Consider the following 16,109-nt stretch of genomic DNA (forward strand, 5'->3'; position numbering starts at 1 on the left):
GGGAGGAGGAACACATTTGGGTGGCCCATTTATTTATTTATTTTAAATGTTTTTAATAATTTTACTGGAAGGTTCTTAAAATCTTATGACAATCCATCATCCAGTTGTATTAAGCACACTTATACATATGTTGCTATCAACATTTCCAGAACATTTTCTTTCTACTTGAGCCCTTTGGGTACCCCATTTTTAAATTGAGCCCTGGTGGGCTATAGACTGCAGGGCCAGCAGCAACCCACCAGTGACTCTGCAGAAAATAGGCTTTATATTCCCTTAAAGAGTTGGTCTTAGAGACCCTTAGGGGCAGTTCTACCCTGTCCTATAGGGTCACAATGAGTCGGAATGCACTGGATGGCAGCAAGTTTGTTTGTTTCCAATAGTAATCAGACTGTCTGAAGATGATGCTGCCATCTGGCTGGGCCTGGGGCACATCTTGAACATTTTCTTAAGCCATGTGCCCACTTAGCCCCCACCTCCTCTCACACAAATGAAAGTGCTTCTCCAAGAACCTCATCTTAGGCTCACCCCCTCTGCTCACGGCCAGGGTGATGGCCGAGTCCGGAGGAGGGCCCAGGAGAGAGCCTCGATTTAGTTCACAGGCAAGACAGTGTATCTCCCCTCAGTGGCCCGGGAGAAAGGCAGGCAGGAGATGGGTGGAAGAGGCCAACGAGGAGTCTCACCTGGGCAGGTGTTCTTGTTGCAGGCAATAGAACAGGCTTCCAGCACCTTCTCAGCCCTTCCACCATCAGTGCCTTTGGACCGGAGATCCACAAGAATCAAATGGTTGTCGGAGCCCCCTGGAAACAAAGGTGGGTCTTGTAGGAAGAGCAGCAGGCAGACCTTGGCAAAGGGAGAAATACCGAGGAAATGTGCTCGGGAGCAAAGGAGACTGCAGCAGATGTGGTTGAGCGCGAAGTGAGGGTGTCTACCACATCCTCCAGGAGACTTTCATTCTGTGCCAAAACCAAGCGGTGGGATGGATCTGTTGTTGAATCCTCACCTTCCATGTGGGAGACCTGGGTTTGATGCCTGGCCAGTACACCTTGCGAGACCACTGTCCTGTCAATGGAGGCTGGTGAGCTGTTATGACGCCTAATAGACTTGTGAGGTGCTTCCACCCCGACAGACTAGGAAGGACAGCCTGACAGTCTACACCCAACAATCAGCCAATGAAAACCCCCCGTGGCTCACAGTGATCTGATCTGCAACTGATGATGGAGCAGGTGCAGCAGGTGCAGACCTGCTGGCCATTGTGCATGGGTCTCCGCCACTTGGGGGTAGACTCAGTAGGAGCTACCACCAGCAGCTCAAGAAAACAACACCCCAAAGGCTAGGAATTTGAGAGAAAGGGCAAAGTAGTTTAAGATGAGGTGATTTATCACAGGAGGGACATGAGGCTGGGAGGTAAAATGTCCGCTCTAGCAACAGCCTGCCCAGTGTGGCTTCTGATTTCCCCCAGGTTATAATGGGTGATTTCTCAAGTGTCCCTGAAAGCGGTCAAAGGCCACCTGTATGGGCTACTTAAGCAAAGTGCACAGGCCGTGCTGCCACCGCCACTAATGGTGGCAGAGCAGCTTTCTGAGCCCCCCTTTGCCTAGCCAGCCGCGGTTTGTCATGGTTCACCCTGCCTTCTGCATGTGGGGGGCGGGGGGCAAAAGACACTAAGGCAGGGCGAGCTCCGCAGAACCAACCCACGGTCACACAGGGGCCCGTTCACACTTGCACCCATTTTTTGAGCTTCTGGATCTTTCCACACGAGACTTTTTAAACCAGGGCTCTTGAGCAGGTGGCAATGGGGCTCTAAACTCACTCAGCCTCTGGGGCGTGTTTCCAGGATGCGCAAGATGCAGCTGAAACCAAGAGCTTAGCACCAGGGCCTCAAGGCCAGGGTGCACATCTTGGCTCTGTGCTGTGCTGTGTCAAGAAGTCCGACATTTTGGACCCTCAGATGCCCATTTGCCATTAGTTCACAAGGTTGTCAGGATGCCCGAATACGGCGGTTGATCTTGTGCTTACAACCCCGGAATCCCCAGGGAGCACTCCTCTGTCCGGCAGGGTTGCTATGTGCCAGAGTCAACTCTGTGGCAGTAGGTAGGTGTGGCGCCACAGTGTGCCAACTGGGCTAGTGTTGGGATCACCATGGCCTCATGTTTTCAGGAGGCAGAGTGAACAAAGAGAAGAGTGACCAGAGTGAGAGTGGGCCAGGGAGGCCACAGGGTGGGGAGACTCCTGAGTCACCAGGGGGCTACCACGCCTGTTCTCTGATGTCTGGGGTTAGGAGGGGTGTGTGTTTGGGGAGGGGTTTGGCCTACAACCTTGCATCTCAACGTGTGGTTCCCAGACCACACTTGGGTCCCCCACCCTAGACCTATGGAATCTGCCCCTGCACCGAGTCAATTCCAACTCACAGCGATCCTGCAGGACAGCAGAGCAGCCCCTGTGAGTTTCCAAGGCGTCCCACATCTTTACAGGAGCAGAGAGCCTCGTCCTTCCTCCTCAGAGCGGCCAGTAGGTTCTAACTACGGACCTGTGGTCACTGCCTCACTAGGCAACCCGCTGCGCTGCTAGAACTCTTTATCAGAATCCGAACCTGCCTTCTAAGCAGAGCCTGGGGACTCCCGTGGATGTCCAACTAAGCTTGACAAACAGTGACCTGGGATCCCCTCTACCTTCACCCTCAGCACGAGACCTTTCCTTGGGAAAGCGTGGGGGTAATCCCATAAGGCCTTTCCAGCCCTGCCTTCTTCCAAATCTGAACCCTGCCACAAACTAGCTGCACGGCCTTCAACCTCTCCGACCCTCAGAGACATACTTACCTTGCTTCTCAGAGCAGCTAACGAACGACGGCGCAGGGGGAGCCAGCACTGCCTGCGTGAGGGGGAGGCCCTCTGGCCCGAGAGTGCTGACTTGGGGAGTGGTCCTAAGCCCTCACATGGCTGATAAGAAACGATCTCTGGCAACTGCCCCATAGACCACCCTGTGCTGGGATGAGGTGAGGGGCACCTGGCAAGGGCTGGGGCTGCCACGCGGCACAGTACTGCTTCTGTGAGTTACCTGTTACGATGCTGTAACCCAGCTCCGTCAGGGCCTGGGACAGGGCCCTGCAGTTGGCCACCACCTGGTACTGATAAGCTCGGAACTCCGGAGTCATGGCTTGCTTGAGGGCCACAGCAACCCCTGGGTGGGAGGAGAGGACAGTCAGGACAGTCAAAACGGTGTCTGCGGACAGACCTCGCCTCTCCATGTCACTGAAGACAAGGGGTGATTTACAACTGTTTTCTCATAAAAGGAGCGTTCTTTCTAACCCTACGATGCCCGGGCTACACCACCAGCTCTTTACTGGAGACATTTTCTCTCTCTGCGGAGCCACCGTTTTCTTGGAAAGATTTCTCAAGTCCCCATTAAAAAATAAAAAATACCAAAAAAATGTTTTCCCATTGTAGCGATTTCTAAGTGTACATTTCAGTGACACTAATGACGTTTGCCACGCTGGGCAGCCATCACCACCATCTGTTTCCACCATCTTTTTAGCACCGCAGACAGAAACTCTGTTCCTTCAGCAACAACCCCCCACCCCTAGGTGACCACCGGTCATCGCGTGTCTGTGCGTGTCGGTCTATGTCTGGAGATCGGCTGTATGTGAGATCACGTGTGAGCTGTCCTGTTCGGCTGGTCGACTCCAGTCTGCAGCGTCCTGTGGCACACACACGGGAACCCCCTTGGTCTTTGGGGCTCAGTATATTCCACTGGGTGGACAGACCGCGTTTTGCTTCCCTGTTCAGTGTTGATGGGCGGCACGTGGGTTGTGTCTACCTTCGGGGTGTTGTGAACAATGATGTGGCAGAACCGCTACAGAGGGGACTCCTCGCCCTCCCCCCTAGCACAGGTTAAGAGCTAATAAGATGACCTCAGGAACCATGTAACCCTTCTCCAGCCCGGCGTGAGAACAGGATCGCTCAGCGGCTGGGAGGCAGCTCTGGTGCCCGACTCAGAGTCCACTCGTTGTGTGGTCCTACTTCACTCTGCATCACCTAGACCACCTCCAGAAGCCTACGGGCGATTCTGAGAGTCACACAGGGGGACCGACGACTGGAGGACAAGGAGAAGGACATGTGCCCAAAGCCTGGCACGGATGCCACTGCTATCTGTGGGCCTGAGGCCCCCTGAGGTTGAAGAAATGTGAAAACCCCCCTGTGCACCCAGACTCCTGTCCACCTGCTCATGCCCTTGCCTCACTGCTTCCCCCACTCCTTTCTTGGTTTTTTATGTTGGGGTCAGGAAATTCCATCTGCTGGTGGACACAGGTCAGGAAGGACACCGGGCTGCCAAGACCTTCATGAATGCAGGGTCCGACACATGCCCGAGGGGTCACGACTGACTCCCCGATCCTCTGGGACAAAGTGCTTTGCAGCCACCACGTCCTCAAATCCATCAGCATTAAACTTGGTGGGCGAAGCCCCACTTCTTAGACATGTGGGTCTTCTGCTGCCCAGGGAACTTGAACTTGGCCCTGCGTAAGGCCGCAATCACAGGCTCCTTGTTGTGAAGTTTGGTGCAGATGGGCATGATGACCTGGCTGATGTGGCCCCGAGCCACTGTGCCTTGCTTGGAGTTTCCCCAAAGCACCTCGCTTCCCAGTCTGGAGCCTCGGCTAGGGATGGCAGAAACTGGTCAGGCCTAGGCCATCAAAGAGCAGCGAAGGGTTGTCTCCAATGCCCTGCGGGCAGCCTACACATGCCACCGTGCTTCACACATGCTTCACACATGACTGGGGAGGCTCCTGTTGACAGCAACGGCACAGCAGCCCCCACAGGACGCCTACAGGGGTTCCCTCCCTTGAGACACGGGTGCTTCTTTCCCCGGAGGAAGGCCAGCATCCGTGCTCTTCCGAAGATAAAGCTTCATCACGTGCTTTTCCCCAAAGCCCCTCCCCCCCCCCCAGCTTTCCATGGCCAGAGCACTTCCGGCTCCACTAGCACAAATGAAGGAAACCAAGGCAACAAGGCTGCCAGGTGATGGGAGAGCCAGGTCACCTGAGCGGTGACACTGTGGGAGGAGAGGCGCCTTGTCTGAGCACCCCGCCCTGGGTGTGGCTGCTCCCACACCTCCTCCTGTGCCTTCTCATTGCCATGTTCCTGCCATGTCCTTCAAGACCCCTGCCCAGGCCCTGAGCCTTGCCTCGTGGTGAGCACGCGTGTGGAGTAGACACCACCTCCTTCATGTCCTGCAGCCCACGAAGCTACAACCCTCTTCTTGGCCGCCCGCAGGTCCTGGCACACGTTATTGCCCTCCCTCCCTGATGGCGGAACCTGAGTCAGGCATTCAGGGGTGCAGAACGACAGGTGGGATGAGCCAGTAGACGGCAGGACAGTCATCGGCCCAAAGGTGCTTTCCGAAAGCGTGGTTTGGGGCATTTTACCAGCAATGGCGTGGTTGTGGGGACCACCCTGAAGGCCCGGGAAGACGGCAGCGTTGATGAGTGACTCCAGGTTGTACAGAATCTCCTTGCCAGTCTTGGGGTCCACGCTGCGCACTCCTGGGAAAGAAGGACATCAGGACAGAAGCCCAGAGGCTGCCCCCTGTTCTCCTCCACCCGGACTCAGGCTCAGCCTGACTCGCACGCCCCCGAGAGCAGAGGCAGGGAGTTAAGCACGCAGCTGGCCTCCACTCTCTGCAGCTGGGTGAGGGGTTTCCAAACCCACAGAGCAGAGGGCCCTTCCCCTCCTGGCAGTGCACCTGCTCTGAGTGCTGCCGCCGGATCGTCAGCCTTGGCACCTCAACAGGATACCCACTCTCCCAACAGCACCTCTTCTTAAGAAACAAGTTTGACTTGTGCGGGGAGGTTCGCGTGAGCTTCTCTCCTTGACAGCACGGGCCCGTAAGGAGGCTTCAGCCAGTTAAAGTGTCCCTCACGGAGACAGGTGCAGAGACGGCGTCTCGGGTCTGTTTCCTCAAAGGGAGAGTCCAAGAGAGGGGGCTAGGCAACGGGGCCAGAATGATCTGTCACTGCAGGGCCACTTTCTCTCCTGACTCTGGTTTGTGCCTAAGGTCTCACTGCAGGCTGGGTGAGGAGCCGGTTATTAACTTGTCTTTCCAAGAGTGAGAGTCTGGAAATCAGGAGGGAGCCTGGCTGTGGGGCGGTAAGCATCCCACAACCGGAAGGATTGAAAAGGAACAACGGCCACTAGATTGGCCACTTGGCAGTTTGGTTGCTGTGGGACAGATGAGGGCAGAGTGCGTCTACCAAGAGGCCGGGGCGGGCAGGTGCCGGCCGACCTCGCTGTGCACATCCTCCTCCCATCCACACACCGCCTGCCTCCCTGGCGAGAAGTGGCTGGGCGATGGGGTGGAAGGCACCCAGTGCAGTACAGACTAGCACCAAGATGGGGCAATGGCAGGAGAGCCTTCTCCCACAGGCCCCTCAGGAAAGCCTGTCACCGTGCCTTCCTGCCTCGCTCTCCCACGGTCCCAAGCTCAGGACTCATCCCAGTTCCCGGGGGACATAAGACCCCCGGCTGTGCCCAGGCCCACAGCAAACATACCTTTCCTGTAGAAGATCATCCCGGCCCGGCAGCCTCTCAGGGTCTTGTGGGTGGTGGTAGACACCACGTGGCAATGCTCAAAGGGGGAGGGCACCACGCCGGCGGCCACCAGCCCACTGATGTGCGCCATGTCCGCCATGAGGTACGCCCCGTTTTCGTCGGCAATCTTTCTCAGGTGGGCGTAGTCCAGGTTCCGGGAGTAGCAGCTGATGCCTGGGAGGGGACGGTGACACTGTCCTGTCAGAGTGCCCCGGCCGCTGGGGCCACGTGGGCACCACACACACAGCTCAGAGTGCCTACTAGAGCCAACCACCCCGAGCTGCCCCTCAACGCCCGGGCACTCAGAGCTCACTAGGCTCAGCACCCCAGACTAGCTCTCCCACCCAGACTGACGGCTGTCTTCTCGGGTCACTGTCTATTAAAGGGTGCACGTGGCGCTTGGCTCCCTGGGGAAAGAAGCGTTGCTTGTACTACTACCCAGGTCACAGGTGATACAGCTACACTCGGGTGGGAGGCATCTCTGCATCTCAATTTTGTCCCGGAACACGGGTTCCGCCGACCACTCAGCCCAGGGGTTCACCTGCGATAATCAGCTTCGGGTGGAAAAGGCGGGCGTTCTCCTCCAGCTGGTCGTAGTTGATGTAGCCGGTGTCCGGGTGCACCTGGGGGACGGCGCAGACGGGCAGCTCACCCTCCTGCCCCCGGATACCCTGCGCCCACCCTCCTTGAACTCAAATTCACTTCAGGGACACCACCTCTTCCCAGCTCGGGGGGCGGTGCAAGCAGCACACCTCTCAGCTGCTGCGCCCAGGGCTGGAGGCCGGAGCCCACCCAGGGGCACCCAGAGAAAGGCCCGGTGATCCGGCCAGAAAGGCCAGCCATTGACCACCTTACTTATGGGGCCTGCTCCTGAAGACTGCTGGGAATTCCTAACACACAAATGATTAGACGGTTTGAGTGAAACAACAATACCCCCCCCCCAAACATATATCTACCCTGACCATGTGGCCAGGGGTCAGGGTCAACCAGGTGACAACGGATGACTACATGCTTTGAAACCCATCCTCAGGACAAGTTCAAGAGAAAACTGTGGGCAACAGAACCAGGAAGAGTGAGTATGCGGACAAGTTCTCTAGGCTCCTATGTTAAGAGTGAGAGGCCGGGCTCCCGTGGGGGGACACCTTCACGAGTTCCGGTCACACTCTCCTAAGTAAAAGCTATTCTCCACGATGTCCCCCCCGAACCCCAATAAGGTCAATGTTAAGGTGCCACTTGCAAGCACATAGTTGCTACCATGGGTGCTTGAACGACACTTGCCTGCAGGGTGCCTGGCATCAATCAGACCCTCTTGTCTGTCCCACCCTACATAGGGCCCACTCCCTTCTGATAAGAATCATAGATTAATCCCCTGGAGAAGAGCTCAGAGACACCCATGGTCAAGCCAGCTCAGAGATGACTAAGATTAGGCCGCCATCTTAACTCTAGAGCCCACCCATCTTGTTTAACTATGTACCTTCCTGTCACATGAATGCCCAGTGCCTCCCCTTCCTGTGTATAGCCCTAGCTTGTCCCCTTCCTGTTACGTATCTGCCTCGAATAGATCTCCTTCCTGTTACATATGTGCTTCCTGGGCTTGCATGCCCGCGGTGACATCCGCTCACAAGAGAATACATCACTGCCTCAGTCTGGTTCCAGTCGCCATGGAAGAGGTGGGCCCTGGCATCCCGTGGCTCGTGTCTCTTTAATTTACCCCTCAATGTCCCTCGGACCTATTCGTGGTAGAGAGGCTGGTCCCCCGCAGAAAATATCGAGGCATTCAGTGACAAATGAAACCTTGCCCACAGACCAGAGAGCACCCCACGTGTGCCAGTGCAAGAATTGAGGCAGAGGCTGGCAAAAAGCAAAGGGCCAAGAGAATGCAGCGCAGACCTCTGAAAGCCCAAACCCAAACCAACCAAGGAAACCAACCATGCCAGAGAGGCCCTGCTTCCACCGGCTCGTGGTGGCAAAGAGGAAGTGAGCCAGGAACGGCACACCTGACAATGAAGAATGAATGTCACAGATGGTTCTCAGCCAGGAGGCAGGACCACCTTGTATACGAACTCCCTAAGTTTATGCAAGACCCTCTTCTCTGCCCAGCATGCAAATCCTCACAGATCTATCTCTACACGCCTCCCAGAGCAAACATACCTACTGTCATCAAGCCGACTGACTCAAAGCAACCCTGGAAGGTTTCCAGGACTGTCGGTCTTTATGGGAATAGACAACCTCCTCTTTCTCCTGTGGAGCAGCTGGCTTGTTCGAACCAACAGCCTTACGGTTACCAGCCCAACACCTAACCCACAGTGCCACACAGGCTCCTAGGGGCCCTCGTGTTCTATCGTGCCTTTTAAAATTCACGTTGTTTCTATGAACAGGGCCCCAGGAAGCCCTGGCACTGCTTTGACAGCTGTTGTAACGTAGACAGAGGTTTCCAGGCTGTAACTTTGGAGGCAGATTGCCAGGCCTGAGTCTTGAGAAGCCTCTGGGTGTCGGTGAACCACCAACCTTTTAGCTGCTAGTAAAGTGCTCAACTGTCTGCACCACCAAGGAACTGGGCCACATACTGGGCATACTACTGACATGGGTCATAGTGGGTGGATAGGGGGCTGGGGGACGCGGCTAGGCAGTAAGAGCAGCAACAGCGCAGGGGTCCAGGCTGTGGCACGAATGTGATGGTTACCCTGCATTGGCGATTGGAGGTGGGTGGTGTCATCCCCCTCTCCTCCCTGGTGGCAGGGGCTCCCCAAACTGGATGTGGCGGGTGGGGCTGATGTCCAGGGTGCTGGTATGGGTGCCACAGTCAGGGAGGCGGCTGTTCTTGGAGTGGCAGCTGGGGTTCAAGTAGGGCTGCAGTCGGGTGAGGGCGGCATCGGTTATGGTTCCCGAGCAGCTGAAACCCCCCCAGTGGTTGTCGCTGCATCTGCATCCCGGCGGCAGCACCCAAACAGGCCCTGCCAAGAACCTCAGTAGGCTCCTCTCTTCAGGGAAGGAAAAGGAGAAACGGGGTCCCTGGAGACTTCCTGTATTGCCACACAGGAGAAACCCTCCTGGCAGCTGTAGCCAGACCCTGGGGTCTCCTGGGGTGCGCCCTCGGGCACCACGAAGAGGCGCACACTAACCTTATAAGGCATGGACTCAAAGAAGATGGATGTGGCTGAGATCTTCTTCTTCTCCGTCATGAACCCATGCGTCAGATGGCCTCCGTCGGGCAAGTCCAGGCCCATGATGCGCCCATGGGGCTCCACCAGGGCAGTGTACACCGCAAAGTTGGCTGGGGAGCCTGCAGGGGGGTCAGAGCGGACACAGCTGGTTCTTCTCCTGAGCAGCCCCCGGGCCCAGCGCTACAAACCCTCTTGTAGGTCTCCTGACTCATCCATACCCTGGAGAATAAGGGTGTGTGGGGTGAGGGGAGGCAGGGCAGCTGGAAGCCCAAGAGGAAAGGTGGCAGATGTGCCCGGCTGGAAGTGCCCAGCTGTCCCTCACTTTTGTTTGAGGCCCGGGGGAATTGTCAGGACACGCGCGTACCTGAGTAGGGCTGGACATTGACCCCCCAGCACTGGGGGTCCAGGTGATAGGCCTGCAGTGCCCGCTTCTGGCAGAGGACCTCCAGCTCATCAACGAATTCTGTTCCGCCATAGTACCTGTGGAGGATATGAGACTCAGTGCCGCCCTGCCCGCCCTGCCCTCAGCAGAGCCGGGGCCTGACCCCATTCCCGCCCTAGGAGCACATACTCACTGGGCCTCTCTGAGCAAGTACCTCCTCACCCACAGAGGGAGCGGTCTACAGTTGGTGGGAAAATGAAACGAAAGACCAAATGGGATTTCCCAGCCTCTGTGAAGCCCTCTTGCATTGTCATGTAAAATTTGCCATTTTAATTCTTTGGAGCATAGCCAGTGACATTTGTCACAGTCACTACATTGTCCACAGTTCCGTTCTCGTGACCCTAAACACATAGCTGTGAACGAACACAACGGAACAAAGCCCTGCCCAGCCCAGCCCAGCCTCACTCCCATGGCTGCAGCCAGTGTCAACGCATGTGGTTGAGGATCCCCCTGCTCTTCTTTGCCAACCTTCTTTCCAAGTATGAAGTTCTTCTCCGGGGACTGGTCCCTCCCGATAACATGCCCAAAGTACGGAAGGCAAAGTCTTGCCATCTTCACTTGAGATGTAGCACCGATGAAGAATACAGCTTTCCCCCTGATCCTGGATGCTTCCTCCACCACCCCGCCCCCCCCACTACCATGATCCGAATTCTACCTTGCAGGGCGGGATAGGGCAGAGGTTGTACACTGGTGCATATGGGGGCTGGAGGCACAGGGTATCCAGGGTGGATGATACCTTCAGGACCAGGGGTGTGAGGGGCGATACTGGGAGAGTGGAAGATGAGTGGGTTGGAAAGAGGGAACCGATTACAAGGATCCACATGTGACCTCCCCCCTGGGAGATGGATGGCAGAGAAGGGGGGAAGGGAGACTCCAGATAGGGAAAGATATGACAAAATAACAATCTATAAATTATCAAGGGCTCATGAGGGAGGGGGGAGCGGGGAGGGAGGGGGGAAAAAAGAGGACCTGATGCAAAGGACTTAAGTGGAGAGCAAATGCTTTCAAAATGATTAGGGCAAAGAATGTACAGATGTGCTTTATACAATTGATGTATGTATATGTGTGGATTGCGATAAAAATTGTACGAGCCCCTAATAAAATGTTTTTAAAAAACCATTTTATTTGGGGCTTGTACAACTCTTCTCACAATCCATCCATCCATCCATCGTGTCAAGCACATTTGTACAGTTGTTGCCATCATCATTTTCTTTCTACTTGAGCCCATGGTATCAGCTTCTCACTGTTCCTCCTCCCTCCCCTCCTCTCCCTCCCTCCTGAAACCTTGATACTTTATAAATTATTATTTTTTCATGTCTTATACTGACCAATGTCTCCCTTCACCCACTTTTCTGTTGTCCATCCCCCAGGGAGAGGGCTATAGGTAGATCATTGTATCGGTTTCCCCTTTCTCCCCACCACCCTCCTGGTACGGCTACTCTCATTATTGGTCCTGCGGGGTTTATCTGCCCTGGATTCCCTGTGTTCCCAGCTCCTTTCTGTACCCGTGTCCATGCTCTGGTCTAGCGGGATGTGTAAGGTAGAAGTAAGGTCCTGATGGTGGGCGAGGAAGCATTCAGGAACCAGAGGAAAGCTGTCTGTTTCATCGGCGCTACACTGTCTATCCTCACTTCCAAAGGGGCGTTCCGGCTGTACTTTTTCAAGACAGACGTATTGGGACTCCGGGCAGTCTTCTGACTCCTTGCCAGTACCATTATCCAAACGCAGCTGCCACCCTTTCGCCTTCCTTACACGCTACTGCATCGCACCTTTGGCATGCAGGAGATGATTGGAAATACCATGGTGTGGGGCAGGTGCGCCTTCGTCTTCAAATTGCCTTGCTTTTGAGCATGTTTAAGCCACCTTTTGTAGTGTCTTTGCCCAATGCAATTCATCATTTGATTTCTTGACCATTGCTTCAGTCAGCTTTGGTTGTGGATCCAAGGAGATCCAAATAAAATGACGTTACTGACGTCATCCCCCCCGCCCCCCCACCTGTTTATGATGGTGTTGCTTGCTGGACTGGTGGTAAAGAGTTTTGCTTCTATATATCGAAGTGTAACCTATACTAAAGGCTGTACTAGTTCTTATTTCCATCAATAAATGCTGCAAGGCTTCGTCGCTTTCAGCAGCCAGGGCGGTGTGCCCTGCAGCGTGCAGGTTGTGAATCGCAGCATTAGGAAGGTTGAGAAGCACTGTGTCTGGAGGGTAGTCCTTGTCTACAAAACTTGGGTTGACATAAATGGGAATGAACTCTACGGCAACTGGGTGGTGGTGTTGCTGCCGCCGCCCCCGCCATGGACCGTACGCGTATTCCAGTTTCAATGGTGTTGAAATGGGGCAAAGGAAATGCTTCGGACTGATGGCATTCGGCAAGTACTCGATACAAGAGCGGTTCCCAACTGCGAAGCATTTAACCACGGAGCCCTGGAGGGCAATGGTTCCTTGCTGGGCTGCTAACCACAAGGCCAGCAGTTTGAAACCAGCAGCCGTTCCTCAAGGAAAAGACAGGGGCTTTCTACTCCTGTGGAGAGTTAGTCCTGGAAATTCACAGGGGCAGCTCTATCCTGTCCTGTGGTTGTCAATATGAGCTGGCATCCACTCCATGGCAGTGAGTGTGGTTTTTGGGGTTAAGCCTTTGACCTTGGATGGCCATTCTATTCCGAGTAAGAGATGCTGATGCTTCATTTGGGCTAGGAATGTAAACCAAGTTGTTCAAATTAACTTCACTCACAATTAAGGTGGTTCTTCCTCATCCGAGTCCTCTCGGGGAGAAACACTGCTCATTTAAATCTCAGCAGTAAACACACAGCAACTTTAATACCTTTCCAGGCCCAGTAACCACCAACCTCACCTCTTCACAGGCAGATCCACTGGGCCAGGGTGAGTCTCAGAAATGGTCCGTTTTTTCCATGAGATCGAGTACACATGTCGGAGCCTCTGAGGCAGTTTGGGATTGGTGACAAGAACATCCGGATTCACAGTCCAGTTCTGCTAACAGTGAGCCCCGTGTGGTCCCTGTGCTGTGACCTTGGGAAGTTACTTCATTTAGTGAATCTCAGCCTCCCCAGAATGAAATTGGGGCACCACCACCACCTCTTGCCGTACAGACTTGCTGTGTGGATCAAAAGAGATCTTAGGTGTGAAGCCACTTGGTGAACTCTTTAAGGAACATTGTAAAAGCTAGTTGTTGACTATTGTCATCAGCTGCCATCAAGCTGGCCCCTACCTCATGCCAATCCCATGCTCCACAGGCCAACATGGGCCTTTGTGGATCAAAGGGTTCCCCAGTGTGGACCTTTGTGAGCCAAATGGGTTTCACTGGCTAATTTTCAGATAAACCTCCAGGCCTTTCTTCCTAGCCTGTCTTGGTCTGAAAGCTCTGCTGAAACCTGTTCATCCTTACAGCAACATACAAGCCTCTACTGACAGCCAGCCGATGGCTGCACATGATGAGGTGGTCTGGAATTGAACAGGGTATCCAGGGTGGAAGCTGAGAATTTTACCATAGATCCACATGGTAAAAGACATTCATCTCATTTATCTCATCTGTGTCTCAGCTTTTTTACAGTGCTTCAGGGGTGTCTTAGGATAGAAGGAACATTTATACTCAAAGAATGATGGTTCCTGTTGTCTTGCTAAAAAACGAATGTTAGCCTATCATGGGTTTCCGGGAAACAGAGCTAACGGAAAGCCACTACTGGATTTACATAATCCAACATTAAAATGCAGATGCGGTTTCCATTAGTTGATTCATTTTTCAGCTCCATACTCTCGCGTAGCAACGAACCCTTCCATGGGGTTATCCAGGCGCTCGACAATGGTCCAGCACATCAGCACTCCTTACAGACGGCCTGCTGTGATGGCTGAGCTGTGCAGCCCCGTGGCTGGGCCCGAGTCTGGCTGGACACTTGAGATGTAGTCATCTCATGAGAGCTGATACCATGTCATCATCCCCACAAGGAGATCTGCTACGAGCAGCCAATCAGTTGAAAAGGAGTTTCCGATGTTCTAAAGTTGACTGTGGTAATGACTGTACAGCTCTTCCTGATCTGACTGGACTATTGAATCAGATGGTATGTGGACGAAGTGCCAATAAAACTGTTCAAAAAAGGAGTGTTCTTAGAAGCATGGCCTGCAGCGCTCTTTACTCTGAATGTGTTTTACTTGCTGAAACCTCAATCGGCCTTTCACCATGGGACTTCCAGTTCTTGGCACCTGAGCCAGTGTCCTACCTACTGCCTCCCGGTCTTGGGTTCACCAGCTTCCACAGCCTGTGGGCCAGCAGCCTGCAGCTGGCCTGCTGACACTGTCACCAGCTGCGGTGGCAAGTGAAGCAGACATCTGACCACCGGCCTGGGGGTTCCCAGTCTCTTCAAAATGAACTCGTTTCTTGAGATAAATCTTGGTGTTTGTGTGTGTGTGTGTATTTATCTACATATGTGTACACACACACACACACACACACACGGCCTAGTGAGTATGCATTAGACTGATACCCACAAAGTCTGAAGTTCAAAACCACCAGCCTGTCCGAGGAAGGAAGAGGAGGCTTTATATACAGGTTTACCTACCTGTAAGGTTATGGACCAGCACAGGAGCAGTTGCACACTCTCCTATAGGGCTACTCGCCGAGTTGGCATGGCTCAATGACAGTGGGTGGGGTTTGGGTATACATGAGGACATAAGCCTCGGCGATTTTGCTTTGTTAAAGAAGCCAGCCTTAGAGATCTGTCATTCTAGGAAGCTTTAAAGCAGCAGTTCTCAACCTGTGAACGACCTTTTCACAGGGCTTGCCTAAGACCACCAGAAAACACATATTTCCGATGGTCTTAGGAATCGAGACACTGCTCTTCTATCCATTTCCAGGCGGGTCCGCCCACGTGCAGATATGCCCACATACGAGTACCCCGAGTGATGACATCATTGCGCCAACCCCATCACATAGACCCCGTACAAATACAGGTGTATGTGACAGGGTTGGCGCCATAACGTGCTTATGGGGACCAGTCACATGCATAGAGAGCAGCTACTGTGTAGAGAGCAGCTACTCTTTAAAACAGCTACTGCTTTGAAAGCAGCAGTATTGGAGGTAAAACGACACTTCATACATCATAATTACACATTGTTTTTGTGATTAATCACTATGCTTTAATCATGTTCCATTTGTAACATTGAAAATACATCCTGCGTATCAGATATCTCATGACGATTCATCACAGTACCAAAATGACAGTGATGAAGTAGCAATGGAAATAATGTTATGGTTGGGAGGGGGGTCACCACCACATGAGGACCTGTATTAAGGAGTCGTGGCATGAGGAAGGTTGAGAACCATTGCGCTAATAAGGAACTTGGGCATTTATATAGGCTCTAAAAATATCCATGGGCTCACCCGTGGGACATAATAAAAGAGCTGTCCAAGAACAGGACTGAAGGAGAAAATCTCACGACCGGGAACCCCCATTTGGACACATTTACCTCTGGCCTGGGTAGCCCTCGGAGTACTTGTTGTTTAGGCATGACCCTAGAGCTTCCAAAACTGCGCGGCTGGCAAAGTTCTCTGAGGCAATCAGCTCCAGTCCGACCTTCTGCCGATTGCTCTCCTTCTTGATGATGTTGAAAACCTAGTGAGGATCATACGAGAGACGCTCAGCCCTTGGATTTTTTATTTTAAAAACTTGTCTGATCAAAGTCACAGCCTCCTAACGAGCCATTACTATAGACTCGTGTCTAGCCCTAAGATGCCAACCATAACCCAAATAACCACATTAAGCAGATTCTCATCACACCTAGGGGACAGCATGCATCTCCTCACAAATTTTACCATAAAAAAGAGAGCTAATAGATGGCAACGAATCAAGGAAAACCAAATGACCCGAGGTGATCTGGAAAGGGGGTATCCTGCCTAATTCTTGATTC

At 53.6% G+C, this 16,109-nt stretch overlaps 1 protein-coding gene across 1 annotated transcript in view; it reads right to left on the reverse strand.

Moving 5' to 3' along the window:
- Positions 1 to 16,109, reverse strand: part of SHMT1 (serine hydroxymethyltransferase 1) — a 29,181-nt gene that overhangs the window by 1,628 nt on the left and 11,444 nt on the right. The window contains exons 3-10 of the mRNA XM_075560980.1: positions 15,669 to 15,814; positions 10,110 to 10,225; positions 9,704 to 9,864; positions 7,123 to 7,204; positions 6,543 to 6,755; positions 5,420 to 5,536; positions 3,055 to 3,177; positions 681 to 797 (exon numbers count right to left, since the gene is read on the reverse strand). Of these exons, the coding sequence (XP_075417095.1) occupies positions 681 to 797; positions 3,055 to 3,177; positions 5,420 to 5,536; positions 6,543 to 6,755; positions 7,123 to 7,204; positions 9,704 to 9,864; positions 10,110 to 10,225; positions 15,669 to 15,814 (1,075 nt within the window). The remainder of the gene's footprint in view (positions 1 to 680; positions 798 to 3,054; positions 3,178 to 5,419; positions 5,537 to 6,542; positions 6,756 to 7,122; positions 7,205 to 9,703; positions 9,865 to 10,109; positions 10,226 to 15,668; positions 15,815 to 16,109) is intronic.

This window comes from Tenrec ecaudatus, chromosome 10 (genome assembly GCF_050624435.1).
Source record: "Tenrec ecaudatus isolate mTenEca1 chromosome 10, mTenEca1.hap1, whole genome shotgun sequence".
In the NCBI taxonomy this organism is placed as follows: Eukaryota; Metazoa; Chordata; class Mammalia; order Afrosoricida; family Tenrecidae; genus Tenrec; species Tenrec ecaudatus.